Source organism: Micropterus dolomieu, linkage group LG20 (assembly GCF_021292245.1).
Source record: "Micropterus dolomieu isolate WLL.071019.BEF.003 ecotype Adirondacks linkage group LG20, ASM2129224v1, whole genome shotgun sequence".
Taxonomy (NCBI): domain Eukaryota; kingdom Metazoa; phylum Chordata; class Actinopteri; order Centrarchiformes; family Centrarchidae; genus Micropterus; species Micropterus dolomieu.
Window position 1 is genome coordinate 37,242,660 of NC_060169.1, and position 16,025 is coordinate 37,258,684.

The 16,025-nt window shown below is 41.3% G+C and overlaps 1 protein-coding gene across 1 annotated transcript in view; it reads right to left on the minus strand.

Annotated features, from left to right (window-relative positions):
- Window positions 1-819: 819 nt before the first annotated feature.
- Window positions 820-16,025, minus strand: part of pcsk6 (proprotein convertase subtilisin/kexin type 6) — a 31,775-nt gene continuing 16,569 nt past the window's right edge. Inside the window, exons 11-21 of the mRNA XM_046032045.1 lie at window positions 13,007-13,124; window positions 10,326-10,514; window positions 9,165-9,301; window positions 8,922-9,074; window positions 8,337-8,439; window positions 7,592-7,788; window positions 4,645-4,732; window positions 4,454-4,557; window positions 4,173-4,302; window positions 3,747-3,859; window positions 820-1,370 (exon numbers count right to left, since the gene is read on the minus strand). Coding sequence (XP_045888001.1) covers window positions 1,273-1,370; window positions 3,747-3,859; window positions 4,173-4,302; window positions 4,454-4,557; window positions 4,645-4,732; window positions 7,592-7,788; window positions 8,337-8,439; window positions 8,922-9,074; window positions 9,165-9,301; window positions 10,326-10,514; window positions 13,007-13,124 — 1,430 coding nt within the window. The 3' untranslated portion in view covers window positions 820-1,272. The remainder of the gene's footprint in view (window positions 1,371-3,746; window positions 3,860-4,172; window positions 4,303-4,453; window positions 4,558-4,644; window positions 4,733-7,591; window positions 7,789-8,336; window positions 8,440-8,921; window positions 9,075-9,164; window positions 9,302-10,325; window positions 10,515-13,006; window positions 13,125-16,025) is intronic.

Sequence of the window (16,025 nt, forward strand, 5' to 3'; positions counted from 1 at the left end):
AAAGTACCAGCAATTGAATCAAACATTCTGACAAGTCCTAATTAAGTGACAGGCTTAAGTATATCTTTGATCATTTGTTAATGGCATCAGCTGTCCTTCTTTCCTCATTGAATGGAATGCCCCATAACACATGTGTTTATTCTGACATGAACTGGTGTCCTCAGTGACTGCCTTCAGCTGAGCAGTTGACAGTAACAGGAGGGTCTGTTATGAGACAGAGCTAATCTCTGTGTTCCATAATGAGAGTGTCTTCCCCTCATTACCAGGAACAATATCAGCACACAGAGGACACAGTCAAACCCTTGTGGGTTTTGGATGAGTGAGTTTGAAGTTATACACTAAGAGGATGTGGAAAGAACACATTCCAGCTGGTTCATCTCAAGAATTTAAACCCCAGGTCACTCACCACTCTCCATCCTTGTGTGTTTTCCTCTGGAACACTTCAGACCATATTGAAGACTTGAAGACTATAATATTCACGGTTTAACTCTCCATCCTCATCCTCAACAATTTATTTTAGTATTTTATTGAATGTGGTAGTAGTACCAAAACTGATCAATATTGATGTTAACATCTCAGATTTATCTGTGGTGTTTCAGCAGCTTTTCAACCTGACAAAAAACACTTGTAGGTTGCTGTACTTTCCCCCCTCTTTCCTCAGTCCAGATAGCTGGATATAAAATATTTGTGTGATTAGTGCAACAAGTCTAAACAACCAACTATATTGTTTACTAGTGCATTCCAAAACCAACTTTTGATGTTGGCAGGATGAAGACACACTGACAATACCTCTTTTCAAGTTTAGGCAACTAAACCAAATGGTTTATCAGAGCTTTTTAATTGACAGCTGACAGTGGCCTGCTGCCGCTGGTAATGACACTGATGACAGCAGTGAGAGTGAACAAAACAATAAAGTTGTCGGCTGAAATACACATTGTTGCAAGCACATTCATTATAATGCAGTTTTGTACATGTTCATTACAGTACATATTCAGTACAGAATAATTGTACACATTCCACACACAGTTTATACAAAAGTCCATTCTATGAACTATGAAAATGAAACCTGCCTTCAGCAGCCTGCAAAGAAACAGCTGAAGAGTTTCATTCCAAAGTGAAATATCCTACCATTTTACCACGTGTATAAGCCGTGTTGTGATGAATAGCACGAGTTAGTTGTTTATAAATTATTGTAACTGAAGTAGGTTTGGCCAGATGATAACACTTCAGTTGTTATCACTGATAGACAGGTGGATGGAGGTGGATGGCTCCTCATCCGTTCATCAGACAGGTACGGCAGCAGAACTGACGGTAAAGCTTCTTCTCACAGAGACGGTTGGACTTGACCATCTCACAGAACACCTCATCAGCTGAGAGACAGATCAGAGCAGAAGCAGAGAATCAGCATAACTTTACTGTCTGCTCCCTGCTCCAAGTGGCAAGTTGGTTTAACGACTGTATTTTTATTTTTTGCTTAGATCTGCTTTTTATATTTTTTTTACCTTAGTCTTGAGAATGTTATTACTGCTGTAATGTAAAATGCTACCAAAATATGATTGATAATTAATTTTGGCAAACATAATCATGAAATTATACTTGACTTAAGTGAGGTAATACACTGTACAATACCAATGCCAATACCGGTCTATTCTAAACATGATCTGGAACATGAGACCCCATTTTCACCTGGTATGTAATACTTAGGACGATCTATTGACAGAAATGCAATTTAAGATCCATAACTATGTTTTCAGTGGTGTTTAAAGACCTTACATAATGAAATGTTTTTATTACCTTAGAATGAGCCATTTCTATCTACATACACCGTGGGTCCCCTAACATGGAAGCCAGGTAAATTTGTTCTCTCTTCTCAGAGTCTGATGTCAGCCTAACAGTAATGTTAATGTGCAGCAGCAGTCAATCTCTCTATCTGTCTGTGCTGCTAACCAGCTTAGCAGCGCAGCTCTTGTCTGTCGTGTCTTGGTAGCTTGCTAGACTGTGACTTAACAATGTTGAGTGAAATACGTTTGATAAACACAGACGGGCCACAGTGTTTACAAACTGCAGCAGTGAAAGATGACTGTGTTGCGCGTGGAAATGCGTTCATATACACATGCACAAAATTAAATGCATTTGAGCAAGAAACATCTGTGGGACCAGTCCACACAGGATGTGAGACAGTGAAGTTTAGTTACAACTCTGGACTGATGCAAGATGGGAAGCAGTGGATTCACATTGAGTATTAAAATGTTGATTAGCTGGGCAGACTGGCCAATATGGATGCACATCTCAGTAAATAATAAGCATCACATATTCAGCCCAGTCATTTTATAAATAGTAAATAAATAATAAATTGATATAATGAACAACCTCTCAGAGAAAAGGTACAAAGTTTTTACTGCCGAATTTACAATTGCCATTAGAATTAATACACTTACGCTATTTATTAAGTACTTATTTGGACTCTTCCGTAGAGAGTGGCATTAAGCAACGTTTTATGTTTTGTAAAAACACTGAATAGTGCATGTGCAGAAAAACAGTAGTTCAAAAGTTCTTATGAATATGCTATTAGTTAAAAATTCGGGAGAGACTTGCTTTGTTTTTTAAAATGTTTTTTAATATATACATAGCCTATACTCTACAGCATCATCTAGTTTGAAAGGCTGCATGTTTTCAGTTTGTCTAGGTCCTTGGGTTAATTATTGTTCTTCACTTCTAAAATGAGCTGCTGAACAGGTTGTCCATCACGTTTTAGGAAGGGGGAGTTGGTGAAAGTACAATATATATAATATAGTAACATAACAAGTAATGTAACTAATAACTTTATATATATATATATATATATAGCTATTTGGGTCAGAACTGGATCGGTGCCTAATTCTTATCCTAAACTTCTCTTACCATTGTTTGTAAGGCTTGTTTGTAAAGTCAGATTCAGCAAACTCTTAACTGGACAAAGCTTTGATAAGTTGCTTGTTTCAGCCTGATGAAAACCACCTGTTCATGAGGTTTCATTATTTGCATTATCTACTTTTCTTCAATATCGCCATACAAGGCTGTTTGTTCTGCTCTGTTTGTGTTTCAGTCACAAAAATGTTAAAAATGAGGAAAAAGAAAACTTTCACACTACAAAGCTTCAAGTCCTGCTGACAAAACATAACAGACTTAGAAGTGTCATTAGTGGTGTTAGAGGCTCTGTAACAATTATATAAGTGGGACAGCTGCCAACGATGTGTCATCAAAGCACAGCTGTACTGTGACATAAAGTTAGATACAAAAAACGGTGCATGGCTATTATGAGAGGTGTGACAGTCGTGGAGATTTTAGATATTTTCCAACTACTTTGTCAGTTACCTCAGTGAAAATTCAAGGTAGGAGAAAATTGGTAAATATTACAAATTGGGACTTATTCTTTGTTCTTAAGTGTCACTTAAGAATTTGCATTGTTTACATACATTGTTTACATACATGTTTGCTTGCTAGCAGTCTTCTTCACCTACTTTTGACTGACAGAAAAGTATAGAACCAGCATCAGGATGTGAATCATTATCTTGTGCATGTGGGCAATACAAAGTAAATATGGGGAGCTATAAGTTGTCGAAAACTCCATCTTGTACCTTTAAGTTCAACTCAGATGGGTTTGCAAGACATGAAGGTTAGTTATGCTAGGCTTAGTTAGCTGATATTATCTAAACCTAAAAATGTTTCCATTTTTTGAAGGTGATAGGGTTTATAATTTCACTCACCATTATTACAGGATGCATACACAATACAAGTCCTGCTGACCAGACTATAACCCTCTTTGCATTTGGTGCAAGTTGTTCCGGGGCCACTGCAGCTCAGACAGTTTTCCTCACACCTGGAGAGAGAAAACAAACACCTATTTCTTCCATTTCCTTTAATAGGAAAAAAAAAGGTTGAGATATGGGTAGCAGCAAAACTAACATTAATTTTACTTTTAAATGAAAATGCAACTGAAGCTGATGTGTTATTCTCTAATAAAATGTTATTTATAATTCAAATGTAACTGTGAAGAAAGATATTTGGATTTTATAGCAGATTTTAAGTTCTACAGAGAAGCATCACACTCTGACTAACTTATTATAAGAAAAAACTTTTTTAAATGATCCAGGTATAAACAAGTAATGTTTGTAAGACTGAGAATCACACACCTGTGACACATCTTATATGGGACTCCTGCTGCCTCTCCAGAGTAGTAGCCAGGTGTACAGGTCTGCACACACTGCCACTCCTGCTGCAGGTAGCCCTCAGCACACTGGATACACTCCTCCTTTCCTGGCCCTGAGAAACATGCAAGTTTAAAACCTTAGCACATAGTGCTTTGGAAAGATGTAATCAAAATATATTCACACCTATACCTGAATCTCTTCTTCTTTGTTGTCTGCTGCTGTTATTTCTGTAGGAACTGCACATACCTGGCAAACACACTGACCTGCACAAGTCCTACAAGAAGAATGGCATGGGCTGCATGTCATTTCTTCCAGATGAAAAAAGGTTCCATTGGTGCATTCAGGAACACAAGTCATCCCCGCCAGACTATAAACAAAAAACCCAGCTACATTACAAAACTTTTTTTCAAACCAAAGTTCAAATATAAATGGTGATCTAACTGTCTTTACACACCTGTAGCCTTCTCTGCAGGCAGTGCATCTGTCTGCATACCCCAGGCATCTCATACAGGTGTCATGACACTTCAGACACTGCCTCTGATCTGGGATAGACAGCAGGCACAAGCATCAATAGTGGTGGAAATATCAACATATAACACATACTTATGTAAATAAAATAATTATCTTGTGCCACATGCCCTTTATTCAGCCAAAACACTCCACAGTCTATGGGTTTAGTCCATGTAAGGAACAACTGGAGACGAGTAATGATACAGGTACCCTGAGGAGTTTCCTTCCGTCTTCATTCACTCTCACTAAAACACATTGTGTGTATCCTTGAGGCCTAACAAACATGTTGAATGCATTTCCTTCCTCATAAAAAGCCATGTTTTTGAATATTTAGAAACCTACATTGTTTACATCTATTATGGATAGCTGGCAGTCTTTTTCTTCCCTGCATTTTGTTGGCACTTTCCTACATTTCTAGGCACATTGTTAGGACTTTGGTTTTGTGTTCATGTTTTTCCTGTTTTAAGTCTATTGTCATGGTTTTGGGTTTTGTGTTTCTTCTGTGCAGCCTTGTTTATTCTTATGTTTAGTTGCATGTTCAGTCTTTATCTGTTCTGTCTCTTTCCTTTTCTTATCTTAGTTCTTAGTTTATGTCTTAGTGTGTAGTCTTGGTTCTGTGTTTGTTTCTGTGTCTTAGTTCTTAGATCTGGTTTCTAGTTCATTGTTTCCCATTTAGATGTTACATGTTCTGTTTTATTCTTCCTGGTCCCTTGTCATTTGTTCGTTTTTTCCCCCGCTTGTCAGTCTATCTTGTCCATGTCATCTGGTTCTGTATTTTGTGAGTGGTATGTTCTTACATCAAGTTGCAGTTTGTCTTTGTGCCCTGTCGGTTCTCTCCCTGTGTCTGTGTCTTGCTTTGCTTTCTGTTTATTCCAAAGTAGTCTGTGTCTTAGTCCTTAGTCCTATGTCTCCATGTTTAGCATGTTTAGTGTAGTCCTGTTTCTTGTTTGGTCCTGTCTCTGTTCTCTGCCTTGGTTTTGTTCTGTTATGCAGTCGTTCCATGTTTTCTGTTTTACTTTAGTAACTCGGTCCCTGTGTGTTCCCATGTGCTTTACTTCCTGTGTTATTTTGTAGTGATAAATGCTCCGTATTTGTATAGCACCTTTCTTTCACCTTTTCGACCACTCAAAGCGCTTTTACACTACATCTGCATTCACCATTCACTCACATTTATACACTGAGCCCAAGGACACTTCGACATACAGCCTGGAGGAGCCGGGTGTGTATTTAAGCCCTCATTTCTGTTCTGTCTTTGTTGTATCCCCGTCTATGTTGAGTGTTCTGTCCTGTCCCTGTGTTTACTGGATTAACTTGCTTCAGGAAGTTCTGTTCTGTTCTCCTCTGTTCTGTTGATTTTTGTTACATTTTGGATTTTCGTTTCCTTTGGATTACTTCTTTGTTTGAACTCTTGCCCTATGCTCTTTGGAAGCCTGTTTCAGTTTAGTTTTAATAAATCTTTTGAACTGCGTCCTTCTCGCAAGTGTCTACATTTGGGTCCACACCTCAGTTTTCTTGTCGTGTGAGCTACAGAGAGAGCTGGTAGGGAAAAAAATTTTGTAGTGAAAAAGTAGCTGCCTGCTCTGCCAGCTGCCTGCTCTCATTGGCTGGATGTGGAGGTCGAGTTGGCCGACTCTTCCAGATATTTGGAATGCTAGATATCTGGCAGACATCTGCGGTGTGTCAGAAATGTGTTGGGCAGCTGTTTTGATGCGTTGTTTTGTAGTTCACACATAACGACTGGCGACCGCCGATCTACCGCTGATTTACCCCTGATCACAGCCTGACAGTCGCCGAACTCGCCGAGCGGCAAATCAGGCTAGAGATCGTGTAGTGTGAACTAGGCTTAAGTCTGCTCCGCTTTAATCTTGAGAAGCTGCAGAGCTGCAGTCTCTATTCATTAGTCACTGTAACTTACACTTTACATTTCCAGCTAAACTGAGACTTAAAGAGGTGGTATTATGCTAATTTTCAGGTTCAAAATCCTATTTAAGGATTGTACCAGAACAGGTTTACATGATTTCATTTTCAAAAAACATATTTTTTGTCATACTGCACATTGCTGCAGCTCCTCTTTTCTCCCTGTGTTGAAGGCTTTGTTTTAGCTAGTGATGCATCTTGCCTCTACATGATCTTTTTCGGGAGTTGCACATCCACAGTTCCTAGTTAAGGACTACTAGCCAATCAGAAGCAGAGAAGGGCGGGTCAGTGAGAAGCCGGTAAACCTGGCTTCGGTTCAGCTGTGTTCCCCTTAGCAGCTTAGCAACATGGACTGGAGCAAGGGTTTCAGAGTGGTGAGTTATTAATCTGTAACAAAAGTATCTTTCCTCCATAAAGTTTTAACTGAGCTCTGTCTCTACATCACAGTAACAACTTCATGTCCACTGACTGCCTGGAGGGTAGCTAGTGTTTGGAAGGGAGTGGAGTTGTGTGCTACGGCTCAGTGTTTTTATACCGGTGTTTTTGAGGGCGTGTCGGAGTAGCCGCTTGGCGAGTGTTATATGATGTGCAGTTTGCTTTCATCCCTGTGTCGTCACAACTCAATAAAGAAGAGGGAAAAAGCCAAAAAGCATAAAACCACCTCTTGAATGTAGACCCTTTTCTCTGCCGAGTTGTGCATGCCCGCTGACAATTGCATGCACATTGCAGTTCATCGCAGGTCACTTCAGAGTACTGTTTATAAACAATATAATATTGTTTGTGTGGTTCATCAATGGTAATAAATGATTCAAAAGTTCTGCAAAGTTCACGCACAACTCAGCACAACAACTTACGAAAACCTTAAGAGTTAGGGTTTCAATTCCTCAGCCTTTTATGTTGATATTTATATCATAATAGGCTGTATATGAACTTATTAGGAGAAAACTAGTAGTCCTATGTACGTGTTGACTTACTCTCATCAGCAAAGTAGCCTGGGGGACAGGTATCGATGCAGCTGGAGTTGAGTGCGTTGACGTAAAGGCCTCTTCGACAGGAGAGACAATCGCTGACTGATCGTCCAACACATCTCTCACAGCCTTTGTAGCAGCGTCTACAGCGACGAGACGCTATGTCCTCAGAGTGTCCCAATGGACAGTGGCTCACGCAGGTTCTACATCCACACGTATAGAGAGTATATATAGAGTATAGTATAGAGATAGACTTAAGATCAAACTAAATGCTAAAGACCACAGTGGAATGTATCACGGGCTGCAGGAGATCACTATATTATAATTCTAACAAATTCCCAGCTCCTGGTGATTTACAAACATGTTAGCAAACAGTTGCCCATTTAGACATCCAACAGACAAGAATCAAATGTATCATTTATTTGGACTTGCACTCTCCTTTTAACACTAGTATATCTTTGGTCTCCACCAACTCCTGATCATTTCCCCATGCCAGTCTCAAACATTCTGTCAGCCGCGTTTGGCAGGTCTGGAAACAAGGTTACGTAAGTTTAAACAATCATCGGAGAGAAGCTAAAACAAAAAGCTGAGGGGAACTGCAGAGTCTGTGATAATTCTCTGTAGGTTCGTCATTACGAGTGACGCTTTTCACATTTCACATTACACACAAAAAATGCGGAGGAGTGCAGCTTTAAATTTATGACTTTCCACTTTATATTGTCTGGTTCCATTTCCTTCCATCAACTCTTACTTGCCACTTTTCAAGCTGCCCGAGCTGAAGTGGACACAGTTGAGGCAGTGGTCAGCATCTGGTCCGTCACAGCCCTGGTCTCCACACTCACTGTGGCATGGTCCTTGATGAACACCACATTGATTATGATCAATATCATCATCACCAGTGCAAAGAGCTGATAAATCTCTTTCAACAACATGCTACAATCATTATTTTATCACATGGGAAAAGAACATTTCCATTCTTGTTCTACAGGGAGAGGCACATTGCCAGTTCTTACAAATTATTTATAACTGAACTGTACAACATCTGCCTAAATTCATAAATGTCCACCTCTTGTTCATTTTTGAAATGTATATTGATTCCTGCTTTTTTCTAATTTTATTTTTAATTCCACATATCTTACCAACCAACCTTATTCATACATCTGTATAACATCTATATGTTTGATACATTTTTCATTTCATTTTTTATTAATGAAAATAATCTCTCTCTAAAAAGTGTATGTCTCTTATAGGGTATACTTCTGACTCCTTTCAGAGTGCATACTCCTTGAGAAAATGTGTTGGAAATTGGAAAAAATAATTACTTTTTGACTCTCACCATTGTATTGGTCTTCCTCCTCCTCCTCCTGCTCTGGCTCCTCCTCTGGGGCTGGGATCTCCAACATCCTTGAATGGGAGTTCTGAGCACTGTAGGGCTGGTAAGGGTCCTGAGATGTGCCATAAAGGATCAGTGTCCATTCTTTTAGGTTGCCTGTGCCAAGTAACAATAATATTTTTTTAGTTTGCTCTGGATAAGGGCATCAGTCTCAATTGTAATAGTAAATGTGTTGTTGGACCTTACCCAGCACCTCAGGGTTGCGTAGCTTTGACGGTGAGTCAATAATCTCCAGAGTCCATGTGCCCTGTGATCTCTCACCCCAGAAATGAACAGTCATGAACTCCCAGTTCCTGAAGCCCTCGTTGGAACTGTCAAACAATCTGTAAACATAACAGTGAGGTTAAATGAGACCAAAGGTGTACATTTGGTTTCTACTTTCAAGGGGACACGTTAAGCAGGGATGTGGGAGTCCAACCACAAGAAAATTTTGAGCTCACTGCTTCTAGCAGTTTTACAAGCTGTGGATTCACAAACCTGAAAAAACAACTGTCTGCTGCTCACTACCAAATACCTACGTTTTTTCATGTCCTTCGGTCTGATAACAATGCACATGGCACCCTTTAGCATCATAGTAAGTCAGTAAGGAGGTGATTGTTAGTGTTGGATGGTTGGCTCAGAAACCAGACTTTGGCTGACAATGGCTGGCAAAAAGAACAATGGCTGATCTCGCAGCATTTGCAAAGGTGGTTCCAACTTGGTGCAGCCAGAGAAAAGCAACTGCACTCAAGGTTTTAATGTCATGTGAAATGGTGACGTTTTGCAGCGCCGTCGAAAGTCAGACAAAATTTCTAACCAGAAAATGATGTGGTGATATAAGAAAGTATTTATTTGTTTGGATAGAGGCCTCACTGAACATGTCCTTTTCCTTCTTCCATGGGTTTCAGCATACATTTCAGTATAATACTGCCACACATGGTCTTCTAGTAGAGCACTGGACACTAAATTCCTCTTCAAAACATTTAATATGAACATTCTTTCATGTTTGTTTAACAGATGTAATGGTTAGTTTACACTGTAACTGGGTCGAAATTGATTACCTTTTTCAAATTTCTTCAACATTTTCTGTACATTCTCATTTGCTAAATATGACACAGCTTCCTAGTGGACACACACTTTCTACCCCTGATCCTTTCAAGTTTAGCAAAAACACATGCCAACATCTCCTCACTGTGGACAGTTTTTAAATGGATTCATAAGGATTACTTCTTCAGGAGGAAGAGATGCCTGAATACATATCAATTTACTCCTAGATGGGATGAGAGAGATTTTAGCATCTGCATGGACAGATTATAAAACTCTGCATGGACTGGCAGCGTGCATTGGTGTGTACTGTGTAGCTCTCACCTCTTGGCCAGTAGCTGTGATCTCGTCCCAGCTGGAGAGATCAGGTTGATCTCTAGGTCTCCTCGCCGTGGGTGGACTATCTGGACCTTGACCACCACATGTTCCAGGTAATCCACATGCAGCTCAGGTTCTTCTGAACACCCAGAGGCATTTATGCTGCAGTTCAGGCTTTGGCCAGCATGTATGTACCTGGGACAGCCATAAGCAGAAACATTATACAATTGTATGAAAACTATTAGAGTAGATTGCCTTCAATATTAGCATTATGTAAGGCCGTAAGATCCAATAAAGCACATGAGCATTATGACATTATGTCAGAATGTGAGGCAGACTCTGAACAAACTATAACAACAATAGTGCTGTTGGTAGAAGATTGAGAGAGTGCAGGAGGGACATTTATCACCAGAGACTGCAGCTCTGCAACTTCTCAAAATAAATGCGGAGCCATAGTAACCCATGCGTAATGCAAATTGAGACGCAGCCACACAGTTTGAAAATGATGAATACAGCGTGCAAAGACAATGCACCAGTCAAAGTTTGGGGTTACCAGGTTACTTAATTTAATTTCTAAAATGTACCACAGTGGGGTCATGCACTTTTTAGTTTGGTTTGTAAATATGTATTGTGTTATTCTTTATACATATACATTTATAACATTAGAGTCAATATGTACATTCATGCTCAGCCTCCTCTAATTTACTCCAAGTCCTCATCTAACTCTCTCTCCCCACCACTTAACTGTAAACTGCCCCACTGGAGGTCAAGGTCTGATGAAGCCTTCAGAACCACATCATGATGTGCACTAATGATGCTTTTTGTGCCCACTGAGAACCTACTTGACTTCCTGTCAAGAATGCAGACACGGCTCTCACTCCAGTTATACAGGAACGTGGGTGGCTTATAATAATGGTCCTAGTACCCCATACTTCCCCAGTGTCTCCCACAAGATACTGTGGTGGGAAAAAGCATGTTTAAATAAACAGCTCAGGCAAACACCCAGCACACAGCCATAAGACTTCTGCAAATCATTAAGTCATTTAGCTGATGCTTTTATCCAAAGCGACTTACAATTGCTATATACTGTATGTCAGAGGTCGCACGTCTCTGGAGCAACAAGGGGTTAAGCGTCTTGCTCAGGGACACATTGGTGGATGTCACAGGGGGAATCAACCCCGGTTCTCCCAGGCCAAAGGCATGCCTTATCCACTGCACCATCACCACAATGAAATTTTAAATTTAAGGCTTTTGGATTAATACCTTACACTACACTGTAACATTTACTGTCCTATTTTTATTTTCTATTTAATTTTTCAAACTTGTGTTTAAATTTCTTTTTATGTTTCCCTATGTTTCTTTAATGTTTTATGTAAAGCACTTTGAATTGCTTTGATATACAGATATAAAAAATTACATATTGTTATGTTATCTCCTGCACTATAGTTTTAATACTTAATTCACTAGAGTAGCTTTGCACGATTCACAAAAAAAACTTTTTAATTTAATACTGGCCCTTTATGCAGCCCATCTGTTCATCCATCCAAGCCCTTTTAGCTCCTGTCTCTTTAAGGCCCCACTTCCTAAAAAGCCCACTTTCTTTTGATTGGCCAACTTCCCGAAAGCCTGCCAGAGGGCTTGTGAGCCCCTGCAACCCAAGTATATCCAGCTGAAGCCTGCAGACGTGACAGAAGTTGATGGATGTTGAACTTCCAAATATGGTTTGTCGCAGAAGACACCGCGCACAAAACATCATGACGTTTATCTCGGCCCACGTGCAGTATATCCTAATGCAAAGCGCGTAACAGTAAGTAGTAAGTAGTTTTTTTCTTTTTCTTTTCCTTCTGTGATGGTTAGGGTAAGGGTAAAAGGCTTCAGGGGGCTGTATTATAGTTTAGTAAATATTAACGAATAATGTACAGTGATTACCATGTTGACACTTATCTTATTTAACGGCTCTGCGTGGGCTGAGTGGCGGAGATAAACGTCATCACATTTTGTGCGCAGTGGCTTCTGGGACGAACCATATATGTAAGTTCAACTTCCGTCACATTTGTCTGCGGGCTGCAGCTGGACCCTTCTTCTGCAACCAAGCCCCCAGGAAATGCACTGTGTTTTCAAGCCAAGAATTACAACTTTAAGGTTCATCATGTGATGCACACTGACCCCAGGACTTTTCCCCATAGACTTACATTGTGAAAGAAGTGGCTGTAAAACAGTGGATAATTTTTTTTTGAGAGTCACAACCCCCACGAAATCAGAATTTGATCCATTTGGTCCTCTAACATTTAGAAAATTCAGAAGAACTGTACCATTTAAATTAGTGGAGGGCTGTTTATACACCCAGGGCTTTGAGCCCGCACCACCTCATCCTCTTGCAGGTGTACTCGTCAGCATATAACAGCTTTAACTATCTTGGAAAATAGCGATATCAGGCACTGAATGTGATAAATTTACTATTTATCAGGCTACAAATGAGACAAGAACGGTATACGAGTGTTTCTATAGATACAACTTTTATAACTTTATAAATGGGATCTTCAGCTGCACAGCTGCACAGCTACCTGAGCTAACTAGCTAACGGCAGCTACTTTTAGCAGTTACATTAGCAACAAGTAAAGCCATCTGTCCATCAGGAAACTACCTAACTTTCCTTCACAACTGAAAAGGCATACAGTTTACTTCACCTGGTCCGTCGCTCAGGCATCTGACTGCAGGTGTGCTGAGGAGGAACAGTCCTCCACTTCCTAGCCTCCAACACCATGGCCTCTGCATCCACCAGGCCAAAACCATAAAGGTGGCTGACTTCGAGAGAAAACACAGAATCATCACAAAAGAAAAGTATTTATGCTTCTATAATTATCTAAGGCTTCAGTGTTACTGAAATGGCCTGTGTTTTGGGTTGTAAATAGGTTCTGTTAAAATTCTGCATAAATGGGGACAGCGCCGATTGCTGGCGTTACTGCCATATTGCGGCGCATTGCTAACGATGTTGAATTATGGGTAATCCACAGTACAACTCCCGATCACTGCTGTGGTAAGTAACATGTTGAACGAAGCAGAGATGTTATGAACCAAAATGTATTTAAACCCACAACAAAATGCCTTTTTCTGCTCTATTTTTGTTGTGATGTGATGAAGAGACCATTGCAGTTTATTTGCCGTCTAGCGAGTCATTAAATTCAGGAGTTGAATGCTAATCATAGCTTAGTTTGCACTGCTTCTGATGCTATTCCATTCTGATTTACTGTGTGTTGTGTAGGGCTGTGTCTCTGTTCACAACATCGACATACCCATCCTGATTAAGACTGGTTTCCCCATATGCAGGTAGCAATATGTTGTTATTATTTTTATAAAGGTGGAGAATGTAATGCAGAAAATACATTTTATGTTGCTATTTTTATACACCATATTTTAGTTCCTATTTGCCTTAAGAGGCAGAGTGCTTTCATTTAATTTGATTTTGTATCTGACAACTCATTGTGAGACGTGTTGTCAAATTTGTATTGAAATAACACTATGCGATCACAAAGAGAAAAAAAAGGAACAATTAATAATAAACAGTAGAACTCCTGATCACTTCTGTGGGCTGTCTCTCTGTTCACAACATCGACATACCTATCCTGATTAAGACTGGTTTCCCCATATACAGCTAACCCTACTCACAACGTAGCGAGGCTGTTCCATAGTGGACCGTCACATTGATGCCGTGACATTGTGCCATATTGGATGACTGGTTGTAGCTGTGTCTTCGTTTGAACGTTGTGGACTGTGGTCTTCCAACGTTGGATTGCCCTCGGCATTATGCTTTGCGACATGGAAAGGGCACTAGTTCTGCTCAGATTTCTTTTGTTTTTTTTAAGACCTGGTTTCCTTTTGTAGGATGATATTTTTTTTATTTTCTTTGGTTCTTGTTTAGACTGTAGCCATAATGAGTAACTCCACACTTGACTCGCCTACTCATACTCCAGCTTCTGTTGGTAGGGGGAGGGGTGTACTGCAATTACCTAGCAATTGCCAGCTGTTGCTGGCAGTAACGTTGACTTGGGGCTGACTTTTCGACTGGTCCCCCTGACATTACTGATATGCGTAACCCACATAGGCAACCAGTTACTACCTCAATGCCACACACTGAACATGGTGCCCCTGATTTGTTAGGCTAGGTGGGCTCAATCGCACACATTATTGGACAGCAGATTGCTGACAGTATTATGTCTCGTCTCAACCCAAGTGGTCTAAGGCCAGACACACACAATGACCTACAAGCTGACAGTCACAGTCTCAGCCACCCCTCCAACACCGTGGATGTGTCCCAGACCCACTTGGTTACATACAGAAACGTCAAAGAGACTCCTTCCTTCAAAGGGGATGGTTCTGACCCAGTTGACATTGAAGAGTGGAAAGACCCGATGAGGGCCTTTGTAAAGAAGGGAAACATGAATACTGTGAACATGTTGAAGAGATACTTGTTCACCTTCGGACGTGAACGAGCGAAGGTGTCTCTTAGTGTCCTCAAGCTGCTCAAGCACTGGAATAAACTCACGCTTTGGGATGGAATGCTGTACAAAGTGAAAAGGGATCAAAACATGAACAAAAAGCTTTATCAGTTCATTGTACCAGATGCCTTAAACGTCAGGTGCTCCATGGTATACACGATGCTGCAGGCCACCAAGGCTGTTCACGTACACTCTCACTGGCTAGACACAGGTTTTTTTGGACTGGCATGGCACGTGATATTGTACTTTATGTCAGAAACTGCCAGAGTTGTATTGTGGGTAAGACGCCGGAGCCCCATGCTCGTGCTCCTCTGGCGAATATTCACACCACAGAGCCCATGGAACTGATCTGCATTGATTTTTGGACAGCAGAGCAGGGAGATGATAAATCTGTAGATGTTCTTGTAGCGATGGTTCACTTCACCAAAATGGCCTTCGCTTTTCCTTGTAAGAACCAGTCAGCGAAACAAGTGGCTCATCGCTTATGGAATGACATTGTCTACATATATGGCTTCCCTAAGCATGTGGATTCTCACCAGGGGGCTCTCGGGGGGCTGTGAGCGCCGCCTCGAGTCCCAGGTTTGCTGAGGGGGACCCCGAGAAGCGACACTGCGCCTCTCGCTCTGCCGGTAGGAGCTGGTCGGCTGAGACCGCCTCTCTGCAGCCGTCGCCGTCCAGACCGGCGAGGGAGATATTGCTGGCTGCCCGAAAGTTTGATCCATAGGTGCCGCTCCGTAGCCACCAACGCTGACATGGAGCTCCACAGAGCTCGGCTCGGGCTCCCCCCCTAGCCCATGTCCTTCAACAGGTCGGCCTGGTACACCTGCAGAACAGCCATTGTGTGCAGGCTCGCACCAGCAGACGTAACCGACAGGGCTTGGTGGGCAGTGCCGGCTCCTTAAGGGATGATGCAAGGCCGGGTGAGAGACAGCTGGCCAAAGCATCCTCAACCCGGGGCATCGTCCCACAGCCGAATCACTTAACCCCGCAACGTTGCTGTAATCCAAGAACTCATTGTGCAAATCCGGGAAGAACAGCAGAGACCGGCGCGGAGGCGGCGCGCAGTGCTGCAGGAAACGCTCATCAAGTTTGCTCCCGGCATTCCTTCACAGCCAGCGGCCAATCAATATTGAGCTTGGCCACTTCCCGCGCCCAGCTCCCGGAAGTCCTCCTCCTCCACAACGCTGAGCACATCCAATTCCTCAGAATC